We start from the raw sequence: 18,026 nt of genomic DNA on the forward strand, positions 1-18,026 counted from the left end.
TTGGTGCTTTAAGAATATCTTGCTAGTACGTTAGCCAAAGTATGTCTATAGAAAACGATATTTTGTTGGAACGTTAACCAAAGTATGTCTATAGGAAATTATATGTTGTTGGTACGTTATCCAAAAAAAAAAAAGAGAGAATGGCAGGTAAAACAAGCGCTGCAGGACCAAAGTGTGTCCATAGGAAATCATATTTTGTTGGTACGTTAGCCACCCCCCCCCCCCAACAAGTACAAGGTTTGAAGAATTTTTATTTGGAAAACATTTATCAAACTCTTTTAACTTTGTATAGAACTTTTACTACACCTCCTGCCAGTATACCTCTTTTTAAATGGAGGGAGCCATCACTTTGTGTTGACCCAGCATTGAGTGTAACCGTGGGCATGATCAGCATTAGACTTTGGATCCATACACCCAAATTTTATCATACACATCTTGAAGTCTCTTCAGCCAAATTAAGCTGGTAGGCATGCGTTAACGCCAATCTCTTTCAACATGTAGTATTTCGACAAGACCTGGAAAAAGAGACTAGTCGATAAAAGCACAATTCAATTGGGTATTCAACACATCCACAGAGGATGTTATGCTAGACTGAATGTTAGCAGTTTTGAATCTACATTCGGGACGTTATCATCGACAAACACTTTGCGATGTCAACAGAGTTCAAAGGCCCAGTTCATATTCAACATGTTCAAGTGGACGAACAGTGCGTGCATACGATGTTAATGTAAAAATGAACAGCATCGGGTGACCATGCTGCTGTCTTGGATGAAAGCAGAACATAGCCTGCCTAAGCTGCCTAAACAGAATGCTTGTACATCGTATGGCACTCTATACATCGCAATAGGGAGAAGTTCTGGCTTTTTGATATGCACTGCCATCCAGACAGTCATGGACAACACGCAATGACACGTTTAGAATATGCATGCGCTGCTTATTAGACAACACGGAACAGCAAGCATTGATTCAAGCGATAGATAAAGCATATGTTTATGAAACCTAGGAGAATAATAAAACGGAAGATGGCATAAAATAAACAAGTGACGAACGGTGGCATTAGATAAAGACAAAGAAGGGTTATTTTTGAGGTTGAGGTGAGCTATGATACATGATTGTGGATACAAGACGAAAAAAGAGAGAGGAGGGGGGATATTATTCTGGTCGAAAGGCATCCACGTCTTTGTCCAGAATATGCATTGACGGCAGTTTGGTAGGTAAAAGAACCCATGGAGGTGGAACTTGACTCTTTGATGACTCTATAGTTGTTGGTATAAAGTTAGAGACAGTCTAGCATTGCTTTACCGGGTAGATTCATATACCATTAAGCTCATGTGGATGAAGATGGTGCTGCTTCGGCTCTCGATAATCATCATCTAGCGACATTGTATCATCAATTGAATGGCGGTGCGAACGGCCTTCGTCATTGCTATCGAAGCTGCCAATGATGTACTTATGATGATAGGTACTGATGGTTGGTTCTGGAGTATCCGCTGTATCTGGAGCAAGAGTTTGAGTACTCATCTCTGTTGCGGATGATGTTCTGGATCTCTTTGGCAGCACATTGCTGTTAGCAACTGAACTAGAGCCATCATTGTTGATTGCATCCTGATGTTCTGACTCTAGTAAAGGCTGTAGGATGCGACGGCGAGCATTGATGAACCAGTTGCTAATCTGGCTCACCATCAAGCCAGTTTCGTCAGCAAGTTTTTGCTTTTCTCGCTCGGTGGGGTATGGGTGCTTTTTATGGAGAATGAGCCAACGCTTCAAGTACTCAGTAACTTCTTTAGGGAGGTTACCACGCCGTCTTCTTCTACCAATGTTGGGACGGTACGTATGATGAAATTGAGGCTCTGTGATAAACGTAGTTGTCATGAACGGATCATGCTCTTCTTCGGGGCTCGTTTCAATGGCATCTCTGTACAAGATGCTTTCTGATCTAGGGATTGTATTGACATAGGGGGTATGAGGCGCTCTTTGTAGCTGCTGCTGTTGTTGCTGCGAATGGGATGATGCGTTGATTGTTGTCATGAATACACTCTCTGCTGATGATGTTGTACTGGATTGTGCATTACTCTCGTCTAATGAAGGTGGAATTGGAGCAAATAATGTGCGGAATTTGTAGCAACTTTTCGAGCTATCGATCTTGACCTTGGAAAGGTCTGATTGTTGTAATGTATCATGTTGATCTGATGCTACAAAAAGAGATTCCACATGTTAGATTGTGACGCTGAAAAAAAATGTTTTCCGTTATAAGAGAGTTGAATCTAATTGCAAGTTATACCTGAGATGGAAGCAGGCTTCGTTCTGAGATAGCCTTCTTGCTCCCAAAGCTGAGCATTTTGAGCCAGCATTTCCTTGGTCTTTATCCAATGCTGTTCTATTCGAGCCTGAGTGTGTCGATCTTCATTGGATGGAGTATGATTATTATGAGTTGCCGACAATGGCTGGCTGCTGCCGTTATTACTCTGATGGTTATTGAATAGCACTATTGGGGTAAATGTTTTCATCTGCAGATACAAAGAAGGAAGACAGATGTGTATGAATAGGGTCAATTAGCTTGCCATGTCATGAAAGTTTTGTATAATCTATTCAACTGAGGATTTTCCACATGTTAAAACTGTATCTAACCTTACATTTTTAGAGTTCATTGTGTGGGCTTTAGCAGTAGTAGTAGTGGGTAATATACAAAATGTCTAGATGAAAGTAAAACAATCAAGAAAACGGTCGACTGATCCAGATGTGCTTTCTTCGTTTTTTGCTTATTTAAATCGAAGAATAGGCTGTCTCCTTGCCCCAGAATATGCAAAACAATAAAAAAGGGGATATATATATACGGAAAGATGGCAGAAAATCTGTTGAAAAGTGAAAGAAGAGGGAAATCAATTAAAAACAACTCTGCTCTCGTAGTAATAAATAATGAAATACGCACGCAAAGGGGAGCCCCGACCTGTCCTTTTTTTTCATGTTTTCTGATTGCACAATGACAACAAATCTGTGCCTCTACTTCTACCTTGTTTGTGCTCTCATTGGCAAAAAGAAAAGCAAGGCGCCTTTACAAAATGCTCTGCATAGATGCATTTAGCGAAGAAGGACATGTCTGTGAATGATGGATGATGAATACACATGGCTTATAACAAATCATCCCTGCTGTTGCAAAGGAAAATATATATTGCATTACATTTATTTCCGCCAAATGATCATGGGAGCAAGAGCTTGGTTTCTTAGTGTTCAAGTTGTCTTAAATAGCGAGAGGAGCATTGTCTTGTTTCTCATGCGGATTGATTTGATGTTGCTCTTTTTTCCTTATATGTTTTGCGATAATCAAGGAGAAGATGTTGACTATTTACGTCTTTCATACATTTTAGGAAAAGGTGTTTATGGTTTGCGCTTGTAAAACGTTGTGATTAATTCATCACTTTTATATATATATATATATATATATATATTGATATATATATTGATATATAATTTCTCAATGCATGCCTCGCACGAAATGCATTTAGCCAACATTGCCACACAAAAAAAAAAAAAAAAAAAAAAAAAAAAAAAAAAAAGAAAAAGTCAAAGCGCTAAATCTCTCTACATGCATTGTTGATTGCACTGTGTACTGATTGATCATTACGATTTTTGTGCATATGGTTTGATGTATGGATGTTCTGTTTATGCGCATTCCTTACTCTTTATAACATTGTCAATTCGTCTCGAAGACGCGATGCAATATGGAAACTCTGTGCGGCATCTACATCTCTCATCTAGATATGATCCATATCTCGTTCATGACCACAAATCCTTCAAAAAATCAAGTTGAACAAGGCGCACAGACCACTGACTCGGCTCTGGTCATGTTCTATTGATAGAAAGGTAGAATACTCTGTCAAGAATAAACTGTAAGCCTTCATATGATGGCTCTGCGTAGATCAGTAAAACAAAATGTTGGCGTATTTGAAGGAACAGAAAATTCCATGTAAAGAGATGTTACCAAGACGCTGTGTACGCGTGATGAGAACACAACATCGACTTCTGTTTTCATGTATTATGCACGTTTAACAATACCATTTCATTTAATACCATCGTCAATCGTAATCCAGCTAGACTATTGACGTCTCTCCTCTCAAGGTGTTGAGAGTTTGGAGAGTATAGTAGGAGAGAAGAAGAAAATTATAGCACCATTTCGGGGAGCACCTGCTGGATATTGCTTTGGATAGGCGCATTAGGCCACTCTTTTTTTTGTTGGATTCCTTTAATTTTTCATGGTGATAGTATGGCAAACACCTGCAAGTGTAACATTACTGTAGAAAAATAGAGCAAATAAACGGGTCATATGAGGGTTTATAAAACGCATGTATATATTGATTTGAGTTAGATATCAGGTACAAATAGATTTCCTGGTTGCATTTGTATTCGTTTCGAATCTTTTCGCTTCCTAGTGTCCCAAAAGATGAGGCGAAAATCTGTACACGTCTGGTTAAAAATAAGAAACCTCTGTTTAAGCAGACAAGTAGCGTGATACAAACATGTTGAATCAAGACACCCCACAGCTCCGATTCCCAGCTAAGATGCTTGTACTCGCTATTATTAATGTCAAGGTTTGGTAAAACCCCTATGATCAATTGCCCGTTATAGATCAGTGCCTTTAAGTATACACTAAAATGAACCGAAGGGTTGGAAGTATGGTTGCAATAAACAGCAACAATCTTGATTTGAAAAAATCATGATATGCGCAATTTTAATCCTAACGCTCGCATGGGCTGACATATTGGTTCTTGAATACTATCTCTTGTTTATTAAGCGCAACGTAGTGTTTTGATGGACGAAGGTACTGGTATGATCCATTGACATTGGGCCGATTTCACTCTCTATTTTGTTACACAGTCAAGAGAAGGAAACCCAACGACATTTGAATCCTGACAATAGTAAGCAATTTGTAAACAAAAATATACGCATTTTACTTGCTTTTGGCTTTGTTTTTGTTGACAATGAAACAGCACAAAAGGTTGGGCGGTGGTCCTCCACAAAAAAAAAAAAAAGAATTCTTATGTAATGCACTTGTTTATTGTTTACACACGGTTTTCATGATGCAAAAATGATGCCAGGGGTACTATTTTGATATCGCTACCTCGTTGATGCATTGGACCCCTGAATTTTCTTTTTTTTTCCGCTTGTCGGATCAATTTATAGACCCGAAGTCAAGGTACTCGAGTAATGACCGTTCGATTAGATGGACATGTGCCCCTTTTTTTGCGTATACAATGATGGTGATACAGAAAGTCAGTGCAGCATGTTGATTTGAACGCCCGTTTCTATTAAAAAAAAACAGTATAAAAACAAGCTTGGCAAAGTTTGTGTTACAAGTAGATACATCATTACACCTTAAGTGTATAGAAACCAGAGAGATCTGGGTTTTTTTGCCTATTGTCTTGTCATGTTGAAGTATATCGTAACGAAAGTCGATCGTAATGTCTCTGTTAAAGTTGATCTATTTATACATTGCATTGTCAAATGAAATGATAACGATTCATTTGAGTCATCTCCCCGACATCGAATGACAAATATTCTCGACAATGTAACCTTATATTTCAGCTGTCATTTTGGGTCCTCGAAGGAAAACATACCTTTTGTCGTTCATTAAAGGACATCTGAATGAGTTGCCTGGAGGAATGTTTGCCCTGTCCAACATGTACTGAAGAATTGTATACGAATTAGAGTTTGGCAGATGTATCACTTTACATGGTAGCAAATCTCTATAAATCAACTATCATATAATGGTGTAGGTGTCACAAAAATAAACACTGAATGCTCATATATCCTCGGCTCAATTCAGATAAAAATATGATTTAGCGTTTCATTTGGTGGCACCCATTGTAGATGATTTGGGCACAGTTTGTAGATCGATTTATGAGAGAAGCGAAGGTGCAAACCTATGACAACTAAGCATCCAGTCCAGCATTTGATAGTATTGGCCTATACGAGGGCTTGATTGTAGCGAAGCGAATACGCAAAATCATAGTATTCAAGCAGCAAATTCGGGTTTTCATTTCCATTGTTAATAAGCTTACCAGCAATATATCGCATTTTTGACCTTGAAAATGAAGACTTTTGCTACGGTATATCTTGAATCAAAATGTTTCTATCGATCCAAAGCAACCTCTGAAATCATCTTTGTGGGACTTTGATGTGTAAAATCTCGACATTTTGGCCAGAAACCTCTTTTCATATTTTCATAAATCATTTGATAAGTTTATTCAAATCATCTGTTTTACTTAGTACCGTTGGATGCACCTTGAAAAGTACTCCAGGAAAGCTTAAGGAAGCATTTTTTTTTGTAGGGGAGACGAGCTCCAGGTTTTATTTAAAGTCCTTAAAATGTCATGCTGAGGGATAGAAAAGACTGTTGGTGGACCCAATGTCTGCAAAGAAGGGAAATAAGATATTTTTGAATTAAGTTGGGAAAGAAATCTACTACTAATAAGGTGCGACACCTAGAGCCAGTATTAGGAAGCATCCGATGATCATCACGATTTATATAGTCTAATATGGCAAAATAGATTAAAGAAGTCGAAAAGAAACAAAATCTGTCCAATCTTGACAGAGAAAAAATTACTGAGCTTGAATCAATTTTGGCGGCAGCATTGCTGCTGGCTGACCCAAATGCCTTTCTGCTGATGATGATGACAATAATGATTGTAATGCTGATTATTAAATGGATCTTGGAATTGAAAGGACAATTGATTAATCCGAATATTTTTTATTGGGGCTTTTTCCCTATAAAAAAGGTGTCCTTTGCAGTGACAATATCACAAAAGATCGCTGTAGATCTTACACAAGTCCTGTATTTACTTATGACCAGCTTTATGTCGCCACCTTAAGAGCAGCATCAGCGAATGAACACCTTCCCCTCCTCACTCTGATATATCCTTTTTTTTTTACTATGAATTAATTGTTTAAAATCTACTTGATATACCAAAAGTTTTATTATATCTGATTTAAAATGCCTTTGGTGAGAGCCCGCAGGGTGACGCCGATATCATGCATAGCGAGATAGATCGGCTAGTACATCTATATTATAGAAATATCCCATTTCTATGTTTCAACAAGATGAACGCCCCTTTGTTTATTGATTCTATTTAACATTTGCATACATCAAGACTTCCTCGCAACCACAATATGAAGGAAATTGTCAGCATATGATAGATTTTCATAAGCCCAATTGATAGGAGTATCCAGTGGTAAATCGACACTATGCGCAACAATGGCCACTCTTCCATTAAGCTCTGAGGCTACAAACAAATCTGGTATCGTTTTCTCTAGAATATTCCCCAGCGTAGGAATGCTTTCTTTTTCTACCTATATATCAATACTCGGATGACTTTGGATTAGATTAACCACTGCTTACCCGAATCGTTATAAAACGATATCAATTCCTGCACAACTGGACAGTTATCAGGTAAATAGACTCGAAGTGGTATATGTCGCAAACTATCAGTGTACTCTACAAGCTGCCTATTGACTTCTCGAAATTCGCCATATCGATCTTTGAGGTCATTTGCTGGTAGTGAGTGACATGTCAATTAGAATGTATCCCATGCCAATGTACCTGAAGCCAGCGAATCCCATAATTGCGCAGTATCGCGTTTTGATAAGTTCATGACCTTTTTGATATTGCCATTGCGAAGAAAGTCTGCCTGAAATACAGTATTTAGTCAAATGAAAAAAAAAAAGGTTCGTGTATCAGCCTTGATACCTCTTTAATCATTGACATAAACATATCTTGCATTGTCTCTGGTGTAGGCTTTAACAGAATGGAGTCGCTAGGCAAGTTTTTGAAATGAAGCGTCAGGTTCCATGTTTTCGATAGGTCTGCAGCATGCAAATCAAAGAGCAATCCAACTGGATAGTGCCTGGTACTCGTATTAGTGAGGCTCGTTTGGTCATTGCTTTTCTTTGCATACCATTTTAGCGGTTGTCGCTCATGATCGTACCAAGCAGATTGAAATACTTCGTCCGAAACTTTCATTCCAAGGTTTGATAGTAATTGCTGAACATGCTTTGTGACTAGAGGTAGGTATGAACATCTCGATACTTCTAACTGGATTGCAGAGTAACATAGTCAGGCTTTTACAACGTTTCGAGAAGGACAACACTTGAACCTACGTAGATAGGATCCCAGACTTTTTCACTGCCGTAGATGTCAATATCAGTAGGATCCAATGTTACTTTGAAGGGGATCTTTCCATTCCAAATGGTCTCTGATATATCAGCATCGTATAAAGACATGGTATGCGAAAGGATACACAGAGGCACGAAAAAGAGATAAAGCGAGTTGCATAGTTGTATGTGTGAATGTGTAAATGTGATCACGAAAGTATTGGAACTCAGGGATTCGTATATGATACAGGCGTTTATTATTAACGATGATGCTTTCGTTTAAGCAGTGATAAACCGCAAGCTTCTTCTTCTTTTCTATCTAAAATAACGGGTCTCGGTGTTGACTCTGAAGCATCGTAATCGCACCTCAGTTCTGATTTGCCAGCACGCATGCCACATATCGTATTGATACGACATGCCTCATCACATTCGGGTGTCATGGGAGATGACTTGTATCGATTTGACCAATATAAATCAAACTTTTCGCCATCCAGTTCCATTTCTCGAGTGACATGATGCCACCAGCTAGCTGAAAGTGGTTTATATGGATTCTCTCTGGATCCATACAGCTCATTCGCCGAGTATTCCTTGTGCCAATTCTAGAAGAATAATGCCCAATTAGTTTCACATGTTTGACTTTCGCATGGGACAACTCACGAGCTCTTGATCCCAAGCGATTGATTTATCCAAATCAGCAATAAAAGTGTGAGATTCAACTACTTCAAAAGTTCCTGTATCTACCGTGTAGGTTCTACCAAAGAGTCAATACGACATGGGAGATGAACGGTGCCGAGTGCTTACCTGAATCCAGGGTTCAGGTTGGGGAAGGGGGTAATTGATGGTCCTAAATAAGCGACCGAGATGGCGTCTTTTGACTTTTGAGAAGCACGGCTATAAAAGATTTGGATCTCGTCTCTATATCCAGCATAAGATACTGCCTCAAGAGCATATGCGACGAGTAGTTACCTGTGTGTATGTCCAAAAAACTGGCCAGCAATGACATGAGGAGCATATCTTTCTACAATTTGGTAATAGTAGTTTGCGTAATCATGAAAGCACGAAGAATCACCAGGTGGTGTGTGTCCAATGATCCACACTTTTTCATTCACGTCTTCAGACTTTTGTAGATGACTAATGAGCCATTTCAGTATACCGTTAGGATCTCTTTTTGTGGGATGTTCGTAGAGCCACCAATTGAGATTGTAGCAGAAATTGGTGTTGAGGCTAATCAGCTTTAGACCGGGCATGGGATGACTGATGTAACTACCGCTATTTTTATGTACACGACTGAGATGCCTCCTTGGCAGCCATCCCTTCCAATTCTCTTCAAAAGACTCGTACAACCAATCCATGGTGAGGTCGTCGTGTCTCTTGCCTCCTGGTAAATTTGAATCTACGAGAGGAAACAGGTTGGTCGGTGCAGACTCATGATTCCCAATAGCTGGATACAGCTTGGTATTAATGAGAAAAGGTGAATCAAAGTGAGCATGCAGCAAAGCATATGAAGCATCTTGAATCATCTGTGTTTTCTCTGTGGGTAGTGTCTCCCACACTTCATGCGGCGGGATATCGCCAGTCAAGATGGCAAATGATGTATTGGGTGAAGCAGTAGGTATATATTCCAGCATGGATTCAATCAATGTGAGTGGCGAATCACATCCATAAGATCCCCAGGGCGATGCCGAGTTCAGGATATTGTCAAAATCTGTTGATTCTTTTCGACAGCATATAGGCTTATCGCAAAGAGTCTCTGTTCCTTCCTATAAAGCACACTTGAATGAGAGCTCGCTCAATCATGACATACACCATGGCAAACACACACCTCGTATAAAGGATCCACATGCCAATCGCTGAGATGAAGGACGGTCATTGTTTTGTTTGTTGGTTTATGCACATGTGGATGTTTTGGCTTTTTCTTTGGAAAAGGTACCTTCCATGGCTCAATGCCTATTAAAATTGTTTATAGTCTGATTTGCCACAAATCACGCATAACTTGCCTGGATACGGGCATGCATTCAAAACGGAGGCACATGCCAAATGTCCATCTCTTCCTGATATGTCCATAGTCTACACCATCATTCAGTATCCAATAAAATCATACATAAATGCACTTACCCTTAAAACTTTACGAATGACAGGTCCTTGCTCTCGAACCATGCCTTCGCACTAGAAATATGCAATGAGTTTTCCAGACACACACTACGCACAAACGCAACATGTCTTACAACTTGATTATCCACTTGTTTTGATCGTTTGCAGACATTTGTCATTGCAGCTAGTTGAATCGATTCAGGAAAATAACAAAATCGTTTTGTCATTTTGAGCAGGTTGATACAAGATTTGCAGTTCTTGGCCGCATCATCTGGATTCTTGGGGTCATCTTCCTTACTGAGCAATAGCTGATTGAGTTCTTGGTAGATGTCGTCTTCCAATTGCTGATGTGAGCTAATAAATGAGGTTTGAAACAAACTACTGGCTTGTGCATGTGTCGCTAATGCCAGCGCAAGTATACTGGTTATCAACAGGTGTCGCATATTGTGTGTTGGGAGAAGTTGAGATAGATACTAGACAAGTACTTGCAAGAGGAAGAAAGGAAAACTCGTTAAATTCCCTCCGCTTAAATAAGTTTACCGAATCCACACTTGCTAAGCAATGGAAATCATTGGCTACTAGTCTACATAGAAAATGCATGACCCGTATATGTTAGGTATAGTGGGTGTACCCGTTCACATTGTCATTGAATGCCAACCCAACTTGACAGGTACACTGACATGAGAGGAGAATCTCAGATGTAGGCTAGACTAGAGATGCAATGTATAGTGAGAGAAGATTCGGCAAATTATGAGCTTTGTGATGATCCTGATAGTTACTCCACTCAAACCCTTTCGTAAGTTTGATTTTAAAATCAAATGTTTATTGATATATAGTTGGATGAGTGATTTTACATAGAAAATATAAGGAGTAGGGCGCAATGAGATACTAAACTAGGCAGAAGCAGAAGCAAAGGCCTTCTTGAGTGCTTGATCAAAATCCCATTTGATATCATCAATGTGCTCAATGCCCACAGAGACACGAACCATGTCTTTAGTGACACCAGCAGCAACTTGTGCTTCGTCGCTCAACTGCTGGTGTGTAGTCAAAGCAGGACAAATAGCCAAAGTTTTGGCATCACCCACGTTGGCTAAATGAGATGTCAGTTTTAAGTTATTGATAAAGGTCTTGGAATCGCCTTTGACACCAAAAGTTAGCACACCACCGAAGCCATGCTTCATGTATTTGAGAGCACGTTCATGATAAGGGTGTGATTCAAGGCCAGGGTAAGAGACCCAGCTCACATCATCTCTCTTTTCCAACCAACGAGCTAATTCAAGAGCGTTGGCAACTGTGCGCTCCACTCTGAGAGATAATGTCTCCACACCCTGCAGCAGTAAAAAGGAGGCAAACGGGTTCTGACAAGCACCAATATCACGTACACCTTCAGTGCGGAAACGACCAGCAAACGCTACATTGCCAAATGCCTCGGTAAAGACCATGCCGTGGTAGCCTTCAGAGGGTTCTGTGAAATCAGGGAATCGGCCATTGGCCCAATTGAACTTGCCAGAATCGATCATGACACCACCAACGGTTGTACCATGGCTATACAATGAAGTGTGTCAGCCTTCTTGAGTTCTCTTGTGCAATCCCCATACAATACTTTACCCTCCAATCCACTTTGTTGCAGAATGAACAACAATGTCAGCACCATGTTCAATGGGTTTAATCAAGTAACCACCAGCACCAAATGTACTATAGCAATGTGTAAATTTCACTGGTATTGCTCTCTTTTCCCAACTGAAAACTTACTTGTCTACGATCAACGGAACACCATTTTCATGAGCAACTTGAGCAATACCCTCGAAATCTGGGATACTAAAACTAGGGTTACCGAGACTTTCAACATAGACAGCTTTGGTTTTATCATCAATGGCCTTTCTAATCTCCTCAGGATCGTCATTAGGAACAAGCTTGACATTGATGCCAAGGCGAGGCAACAAGACCTTTAATTGGATATAGGTACCGCCGTACAATGAAGCACTGGATACAATATTATCACCCGCACTAGCAAGAGTAGTGATGGCAGTGAATTGTGCAGCTTGACCTGAAGATGTCAAGACTGCAGCAGCGCCTCCCTCAAGGGCGGCAATACGCTTCTCAAGCACATCATTGGTAGGATTCATAATGCTATATTGTATGGATGATTGGTTAGCATTTGTACGACTACAATATTCAATGTTGGCATATTACCGAGAATAAACATTGCCAGGTTTGCGAAGAGCAAACAAATCAGCCCCATGATCAGCGTCATTAAAGACAAAGGAGGAGGTAGCATAAATAGGCACAGCACGAGCATTGGTAGCAGGGTCAGGAGTCTGACCAGCATGCAATTGAAGTGTGTCAAAGTGGAATTGATGTTCTTGGCTCATGGGAAAAAATGTATAAGGTAGAAAAAAAGAAAAATACAGCTCATTTATACTTTTTTATTCTGTTTAGATGTATGCAACACACTTGTTGAATATGGCGTCAATCTTGCTGAGCCTATAGCATTTGACAATCCACGTTTCTAATAATGAGATGCTTATTGCCATTGGCTGTACGCCCTTCTTAGAAGATGAATCGTAGAAAGGTTTCAGAGATGAAAAATCATAGTGCCCTGAATCTTATCTTCGGAAGAAAGATTAGAGAACATTAGCATCTACCCTACCAATATGGGTCCCATGCCACTTTTTCGCCTTTCATTACTCGTAAGAATCTTCTATAAGCAATATGTAGTTGTAAATCTGACTCTTCTGGGAAGCTCCAAGTCTGCATCAATAAATACATAGATATAAAGGAACACAACATACTTGCATTACCTCGCAGTGCTCAAAAGTAGGCAAAACACAGCGAAATTTGGGCGCACTTGAGCCTCGATTTCTTGTGTTGGAGGCCGTTCTAGGCCGCCAGAGTAGTACCAAACGGTTACTCTCGTCTAGCACCTACTTTCTGACACCTTTGCTCGGATCATCAAAATTCGACCAAAAACCATGAGGGATACCTCATGGTTTTCACCGGAAATCAAACGATCGCGTTTTTCACCTCAAAAACGAAGACTTTTGCTATGGCATATGTTAAGCAAAATGTTTCTCTGGATCCCGTGCAACCCTTGAGATTGTTTTTGTGGCACCTTGATATGTAAAATCTCGACATTTTCGCCAAAAACCTCATTTCATGTTTTCAGTTATTACTCAATAAGTTCTTTTATAGCATGTATTGCAATTAGCATCATTGGATGCGCCTTTAAAAGTATTTCTAGAAAGTTTAAGAAAACATTGAATAATCATCAAATGTTTATGGTCGAATGCTGCAAAATAAATCAATCAAGTCGCAAATTGATAAGAAATTCACGAATCGAGACAGGATGTCGAGCGGGATTTGAACCAACAGTTTTGGCTGGCAAATGGCTTTTCATGCAAAATATTAATATTTTTTAAAGCGAATGTGAAGAAAATTGCGAGTGGAAGAGTACTACAGCCTAGCATAATATGCACTATTTTTTGAATTTTTAGCGTGCTTTTGCATTGAATAGGTTTGATGGTTCAAAATTGCTTGTCTAAATGCAAAGTGCAAACTTGCCATCCTATCCCAAATTGCATGTAACACCATAGGATGTGAAGCGTAGTAAAAACGGCCTAGAGCAGCCTTTACATGTACAAGGGAAAAATGTCAACAAATCTTGCAATTTCCTGTACAGCTAATTCATTTATTTGTATGCAAAATGATGCTCTTGTGTCTCCTTTGCCCCTATTTTCAATATATAGATACTGTATAATATATACAAAATTTGTATAACAGGATTTCAACTCATTGATTGTTCAATTATGCCCTATTGAATTGGACCAACTCATCTCGAATCAATATCGATTTTTGGCATTTTCTTTTATTTGTATGGCAATAATGTATATAGCTATTATAGGGTATCTTTTATATACAGTTCAGATGGTCGTAGCAGAATAGATGCTTGAGAATGTTTACATCATGCACCTAAAAACGACGCCTCTTTGCGCAGGGATGCTACAGAGGCTCTCCTTTGTATCATTAACTTTGGTGAGGATTTAATTTTTCGTAGTGTTCTTATGATGCCTTTTTTCTCTGCTACTGCTGTATTGGAATCTGTAGTGGTGGAAGATGCGGATCCGCCACTATGAGATGACCAAAAGTTCATGGATATTCTCTTTTTAAGCCCACCAGTCAAACTCTTTTTACTTTTGATCATGCACTCTTTGTCATTATAAGATGGAGGAGGAGATGGTACTGTGGTAATGGAATCCTCTAAATTAGCAGGAGCACAGGTAGATAAGGCGTACATGTCTTCTTGATGTTCTATATCAAAAGACATATCCATGTGCATGAAGGTTGAATCAAATGTGTGCATGGATTTACAATAAGTTGGCGCTTCTTGCTGTTGTTGCTCTTGCTGTTGTCTATAAAATTGGTTTGGAACAGGATTGAAATTTGTGATGGAGCGAACTCGTACGGTGGTTTTGTCCATGAAGTAGTCCCCCAATAACAGTGGTGGTTTAGGCGACTTTTGTTGCGGCCGTTTAGTTGGGAATCGCTCATTTTGTACGGGATATAATTTTCGCTTGATGTATTCAGAGAGGAAACTGGTGGTCAGTGTGGATGTTGTATGCTCAGGTTCATATTCATATATTTGTGGGGGTTCAGCAGAAAACGTAACTCTTTTTCGGGGTTTGTTGTGATCATCATACTGTTGATACCGTTCTTGTTCTTGCTGACTGGTCCACAAAATCTTGTGATAGAATTCAATTATATTGAACTTTTCTTTTTCAAAACAATCGCTTGGCCACCCGCTCGTATTTTGCTTCTGATTATCAACCATTCTGGGGAAAAAGAGAAGGATCTGAATAGATTGCAAATGATGAAAAAAGGAGAAAAAAATGATAGAAAGAGGGAAAGGTGTTATATATATCTATGTTTCGTTTCTAATCCGTATGATCAATAGACTGCAGTTCATACTTGTGATAATTAGGGGGAGGGGGTCAATGCTGTACAATGAACTTCAACATTTTATTCACATTTAGCAAGTAAAAATTCCATGTTTTCTGAAGAATCAAGAATGGGCGGTTGCCATGTGCCTACGAGCCAAGTCAAACCATGTTTCCATAGCAACAGACCACAGGCGTTAGTTTCAGAGCTGGGAAAAGCTATCCCATTTGTTGTAAAAATAAGGTTTGTAGATAATCTCACAGAATGCGAATCGACATGTAAATTGGTCGCACACAACTTGTGGACATCTTATTCTCCAATCCTCCGATTTTGTATCTTTTCGCATTGGAAAACATCACTTTTATCCAAATAAATAAAAACATGCAATTCTGAGAGTTATACTTTTCCTTAATTTGCTTGAACGCAACGATTATTAAGCAAACTGTGATTTGTACCACAATCATGATAAAAATTTTTTCGTAAAAAAGAAATTGACATTTGGGATCGATCGTCGTATGAAGAATATTTACCCCACTACTCAATTACACAGAAACGACCGAGGAAAGAAGCTTATTCAAAAGGTGAATGACACCATTATCCAGTTGTGCAATATCTTCCTTGTATAAAAAAGGAAGACAAATTGGGAGCACACAAGTGCAAAACATCTAGCATCATGATGTGTATATAATCATATCATATACAAGGTGTTTATGTAGATACGTCATGTATGACGTTGCACATGGCAAAAAAAAAACCTAAAACTGATTCAAGGGGAGATGACTCCTCTCTCTCGCTCTCTCTCTCTCTCTCTCTCTCTCTCTCTCACCCCTATGCCTTGGTAAAATATAGTATATGATTCACACCAAAATTGCACAATGACAGCATCGGCAAATCTGGTTATGCTTATTGGTTGGCTCCCGATTCATTGGGAATTGTGCCTGAATAAGGAATTGAGCCATGCATCGCAACCCTTATATTTTAAAGCATCTCTTCTCTCTCGCTCTATCTCTCTTCTTTTCTCTCTTCTTTTTCTCACTTTTTCTCTTTTTTTTTTAATCTTTTATTGAAAATCGGGATTTCCTCAGTATTCAAGTTTCTGCAATTTGCCAATTCCGGCTTAGTCTTCTATCCTTAACTAGAAAGCTTATTCAACATCTACATATACATTTGACATATCATTAATACCAGCTCCAACTTATGATTACCATAGCAACAAGCCTAATTGTACGTCCATCATCATCCTCTTCAACAAAGCGGGCCACTGATCCAGTAACCAAACTCTCTCATGTATCTCTTAATAGATCCGATATTCCTATGCAGCAATCACAAGAACAATTAGAGCATTATTACAACCATCCATCTCTCAACGCCAGTAACTTAGACCTAGATATGAACAATATGACATCTCTCGATGCTAGCAACTTGCTCTATCAGAACGACCAGAGTTTCAATTGCGGGCAAATCCTGACTAATTACAGTAAAAATTGGTCTGAACGCATACTCCAGGATATTACGGGATTACTCCATGTGCTATCGCCAACAGGAAAAATATTATACTGCTCATCGTCGTGTATATCTGTCATAGGATTCCAGCCCGAAGAACTTGTAGGAAGATCGTTGACCGATTTTATACATGTAGATGATTTGGATTTATTTATTCAGAACTTTCAGTTGGCATTTAGCTCCATGTTACGCATCAAAATACACTATCGCCTTCGATGCAAGGACAATTCCTTCGTGCTACTAGAATCCATAGGTCATCCAAAGCAAGATGCTGTGAATCAACCTCCCCAGTACTTTTTTGCCATCGCTCAGCCGTATCTATCAAGAAGCAACGGTTTGATGGATGCATTCCTCGAGATGAGGCTGGAAAATGAATGGTTAAAAAAACGTCTTGAAGGGTTCTTGAGTATGAACCGTTCTCCACCCATTTCAGCAGTAGAACCAACATGCAGTCAGCGACAGGTAACTTTACAGCAACCACAGCAACAATACCATCTAGAGCAGCCGTCCTATGTTTTTTATGACGACATGTACAATACAAATGATCAACAGCAGCTCCATCACCATCACCAACAACAGCTACACCAACAACAGCTACACCAACAACAGCAGCTACATCAACAGCAACAGTATCTGCAGCAACAGCAGCAACAACATAATCATCATCATTACCAGCAGGCTCATCAACAACCACAACAACAAACACAAATAACTCAATCTTCACGTAGGCCGTCTACGGTTTCTGCGATGATGGAGGACCAGTGGAATTACTCACCGTCTGCAGCCTCTTCAACGGATCTAATGAGCAGATACCAAGCAGAAGAAGCAAATGGACTGACAACAGCCGCCGCAACGACTACGACTACGACTACGACTACTCCAAGTACTACGACTAATACAGCAACTTCAACAGTTTCAACAAGCACCTTAACTATGCCTATAAAAACAACAGCTACAACAGCGTCCTATCCATCGTCTGATAATACCTTGATGATCCCACTCGATGTCGCACGAAAGGATAAATGGAAACGCAGAGTAAAGTATACTTGATAAATGTCTCTACACATTAAATAGCTAATACAATCTATCTAGAAAAAGCAAGCCAGTGTTGAATACCTTTGCACTGATTGCGGCACCACCTCGTCGCCAGAATGGCGCAAAGGACCTCATGGGCCTAAAACGTAAGCAATGTACTGTATGTATACGGCTTTTGTTGCTAATCTTTTTTGCAGTCTATGTAACGCGTGTGGTCTTCGTTGGGCAAAGAAAAACAAGAAGATTTAAAAGTGAACTGAAACAATGAAAAGTGTATATATACGAGTTTAATAACTTTTTTTTTTCAAGGCGATAAT

The 18,026-nt window shown here is 39.5% G+C and overlaps 6 protein-coding genes across 6 annotated transcripts; 1 reads left to right on the forward strand and 5 right to left on the reverse strand.

Moving 5' to 3' along the window:
* Nucleotides 1–1,152: 1,152 nt before the first annotated feature.
* On the reverse strand, nt 1,153–2,507 carry ATC70_012331 (uncharacterized protein; the record flags this gene model as incomplete). The annotated part of the gene is made up of 3 exons (XM_064831506.1): nt 1,153–1,256; nt 1,320–2,192; nt 2,282–2,507. The coding sequence occupies 3 exons, from the start codon at nt 2,505–2,507 to the stop codon at nt 1,153–1,155; spliced, it is 1,203 nt and encodes a 400-aa protein (XP_064677786.1).
* Nucleotides 2,508–7,140: 4,633 nt separating this feature from the next.
* On the reverse strand, nt 7,141–8,274 carry ATC70_012332 (uncharacterized protein; the record flags this gene model as incomplete). Its single annotated transcript, XM_064831507.1, has 6 exons — nt 7,141–7,340; nt 7,394–7,531; nt 7,595–7,682; nt 7,742–7,898; nt 7,950–8,086; nt 8,152–8,274. The coding sequence occupies 6 exons, from the start codon at nt 8,272–8,274 to the stop codon at nt 7,141–7,143; spliced, it is 843 nt and encodes a 280-aa protein (XP_064677787.1).
* A 131-nt stretch (nt 8,275–8,405) lies between these two features.
* Nucleotides 8,406–10,679, reverse strand: ADI1_2 (1,2-dihydroxy-3-keto-5-methylthiopentene dioxygenase; the record flags this gene model as incomplete). The annotated part of the gene is made up of 8 exons (XM_064831508.1): nt 8,406–8,744; nt 8,803–8,896; nt 8,947–9,060; nt 9,112–9,905; nt 9,968–10,092; nt 10,143–10,212; nt 10,261–10,311; nt 10,371–10,679. The coding sequence occupies 8 exons, from the start codon at nt 10,677–10,679 to the stop codon at nt 8,406–8,408; spliced, it is 1,896 nt and encodes a 631-aa protein (XP_064677788.1).
* A 450-nt stretch (nt 10,680–11,129) lies between these two features.
* Nucleotides 11,130–12,608, reverse strand: PHO88_3 (phosphate transporter (Pho88); the record flags this gene model as incomplete). The annotated part of the gene is made up of 4 exons (XM_064831509.1): nt 11,130–11,781; nt 11,845–11,931; nt 11,989–12,366; nt 12,430–12,608. 4 exons carry the CDS (start codon nt 12,606–12,608, stop codon nt 11,130–11,132), a joined length of 1,296 nt encoding a protein of 431 aa, XP_064677789.1.
* A 1,589-nt stretch (nt 12,609–14,197) lies between these two features.
* On the reverse strand, nt 14,198–15,064 carry ATC70_012335 (uncharacterized protein; the record flags this gene model as incomplete). The annotated part of the gene is made up of 1 exon (XM_064831510.1): nt 14,198–15,064. The coding sequence occupies one exon, from the start codon at nt 15,062–15,064 to the stop codon at nt 14,198–14,200; it is 867 nt and encodes a 288-aa protein (XP_064677790.1).
* A 1,304-nt stretch (nt 15,065–16,368) lies between these two features.
* IRA2_2 (Ras GTPase activating protein ira2) lies at nt 16,369–17,958 on the forward strand (the record flags this gene model as incomplete). The annotated part of the gene is made up of 3 exons (XM_064831511.1): nt 16,369–17,709; nt 17,767–17,855; nt 17,907–17,958. The coding sequence occupies 3 exons, from the start codon at nt 16,369–16,371 to the stop codon at nt 17,956–17,958; spliced, it is 1,482 nt and encodes a 493-aa protein (XP_064677791.1).
* Nucleotides 17,959–18,026: the final 68 nt, after the last annotated feature.

Source organism: Mucor velutinosus (genome assembly GCF_035048745.1).
Source record: "Mucor velutinosus strain NIH1002 chromosome Unknown tig00001569, whole genome shotgun sequence".
In the NCBI taxonomy this organism is placed as follows: Eukaryota; Fungi; Mucoromycota; class Mucoromycetes; order Mucorales; family Mucoraceae; genus Mucor; species Mucor velutinosus.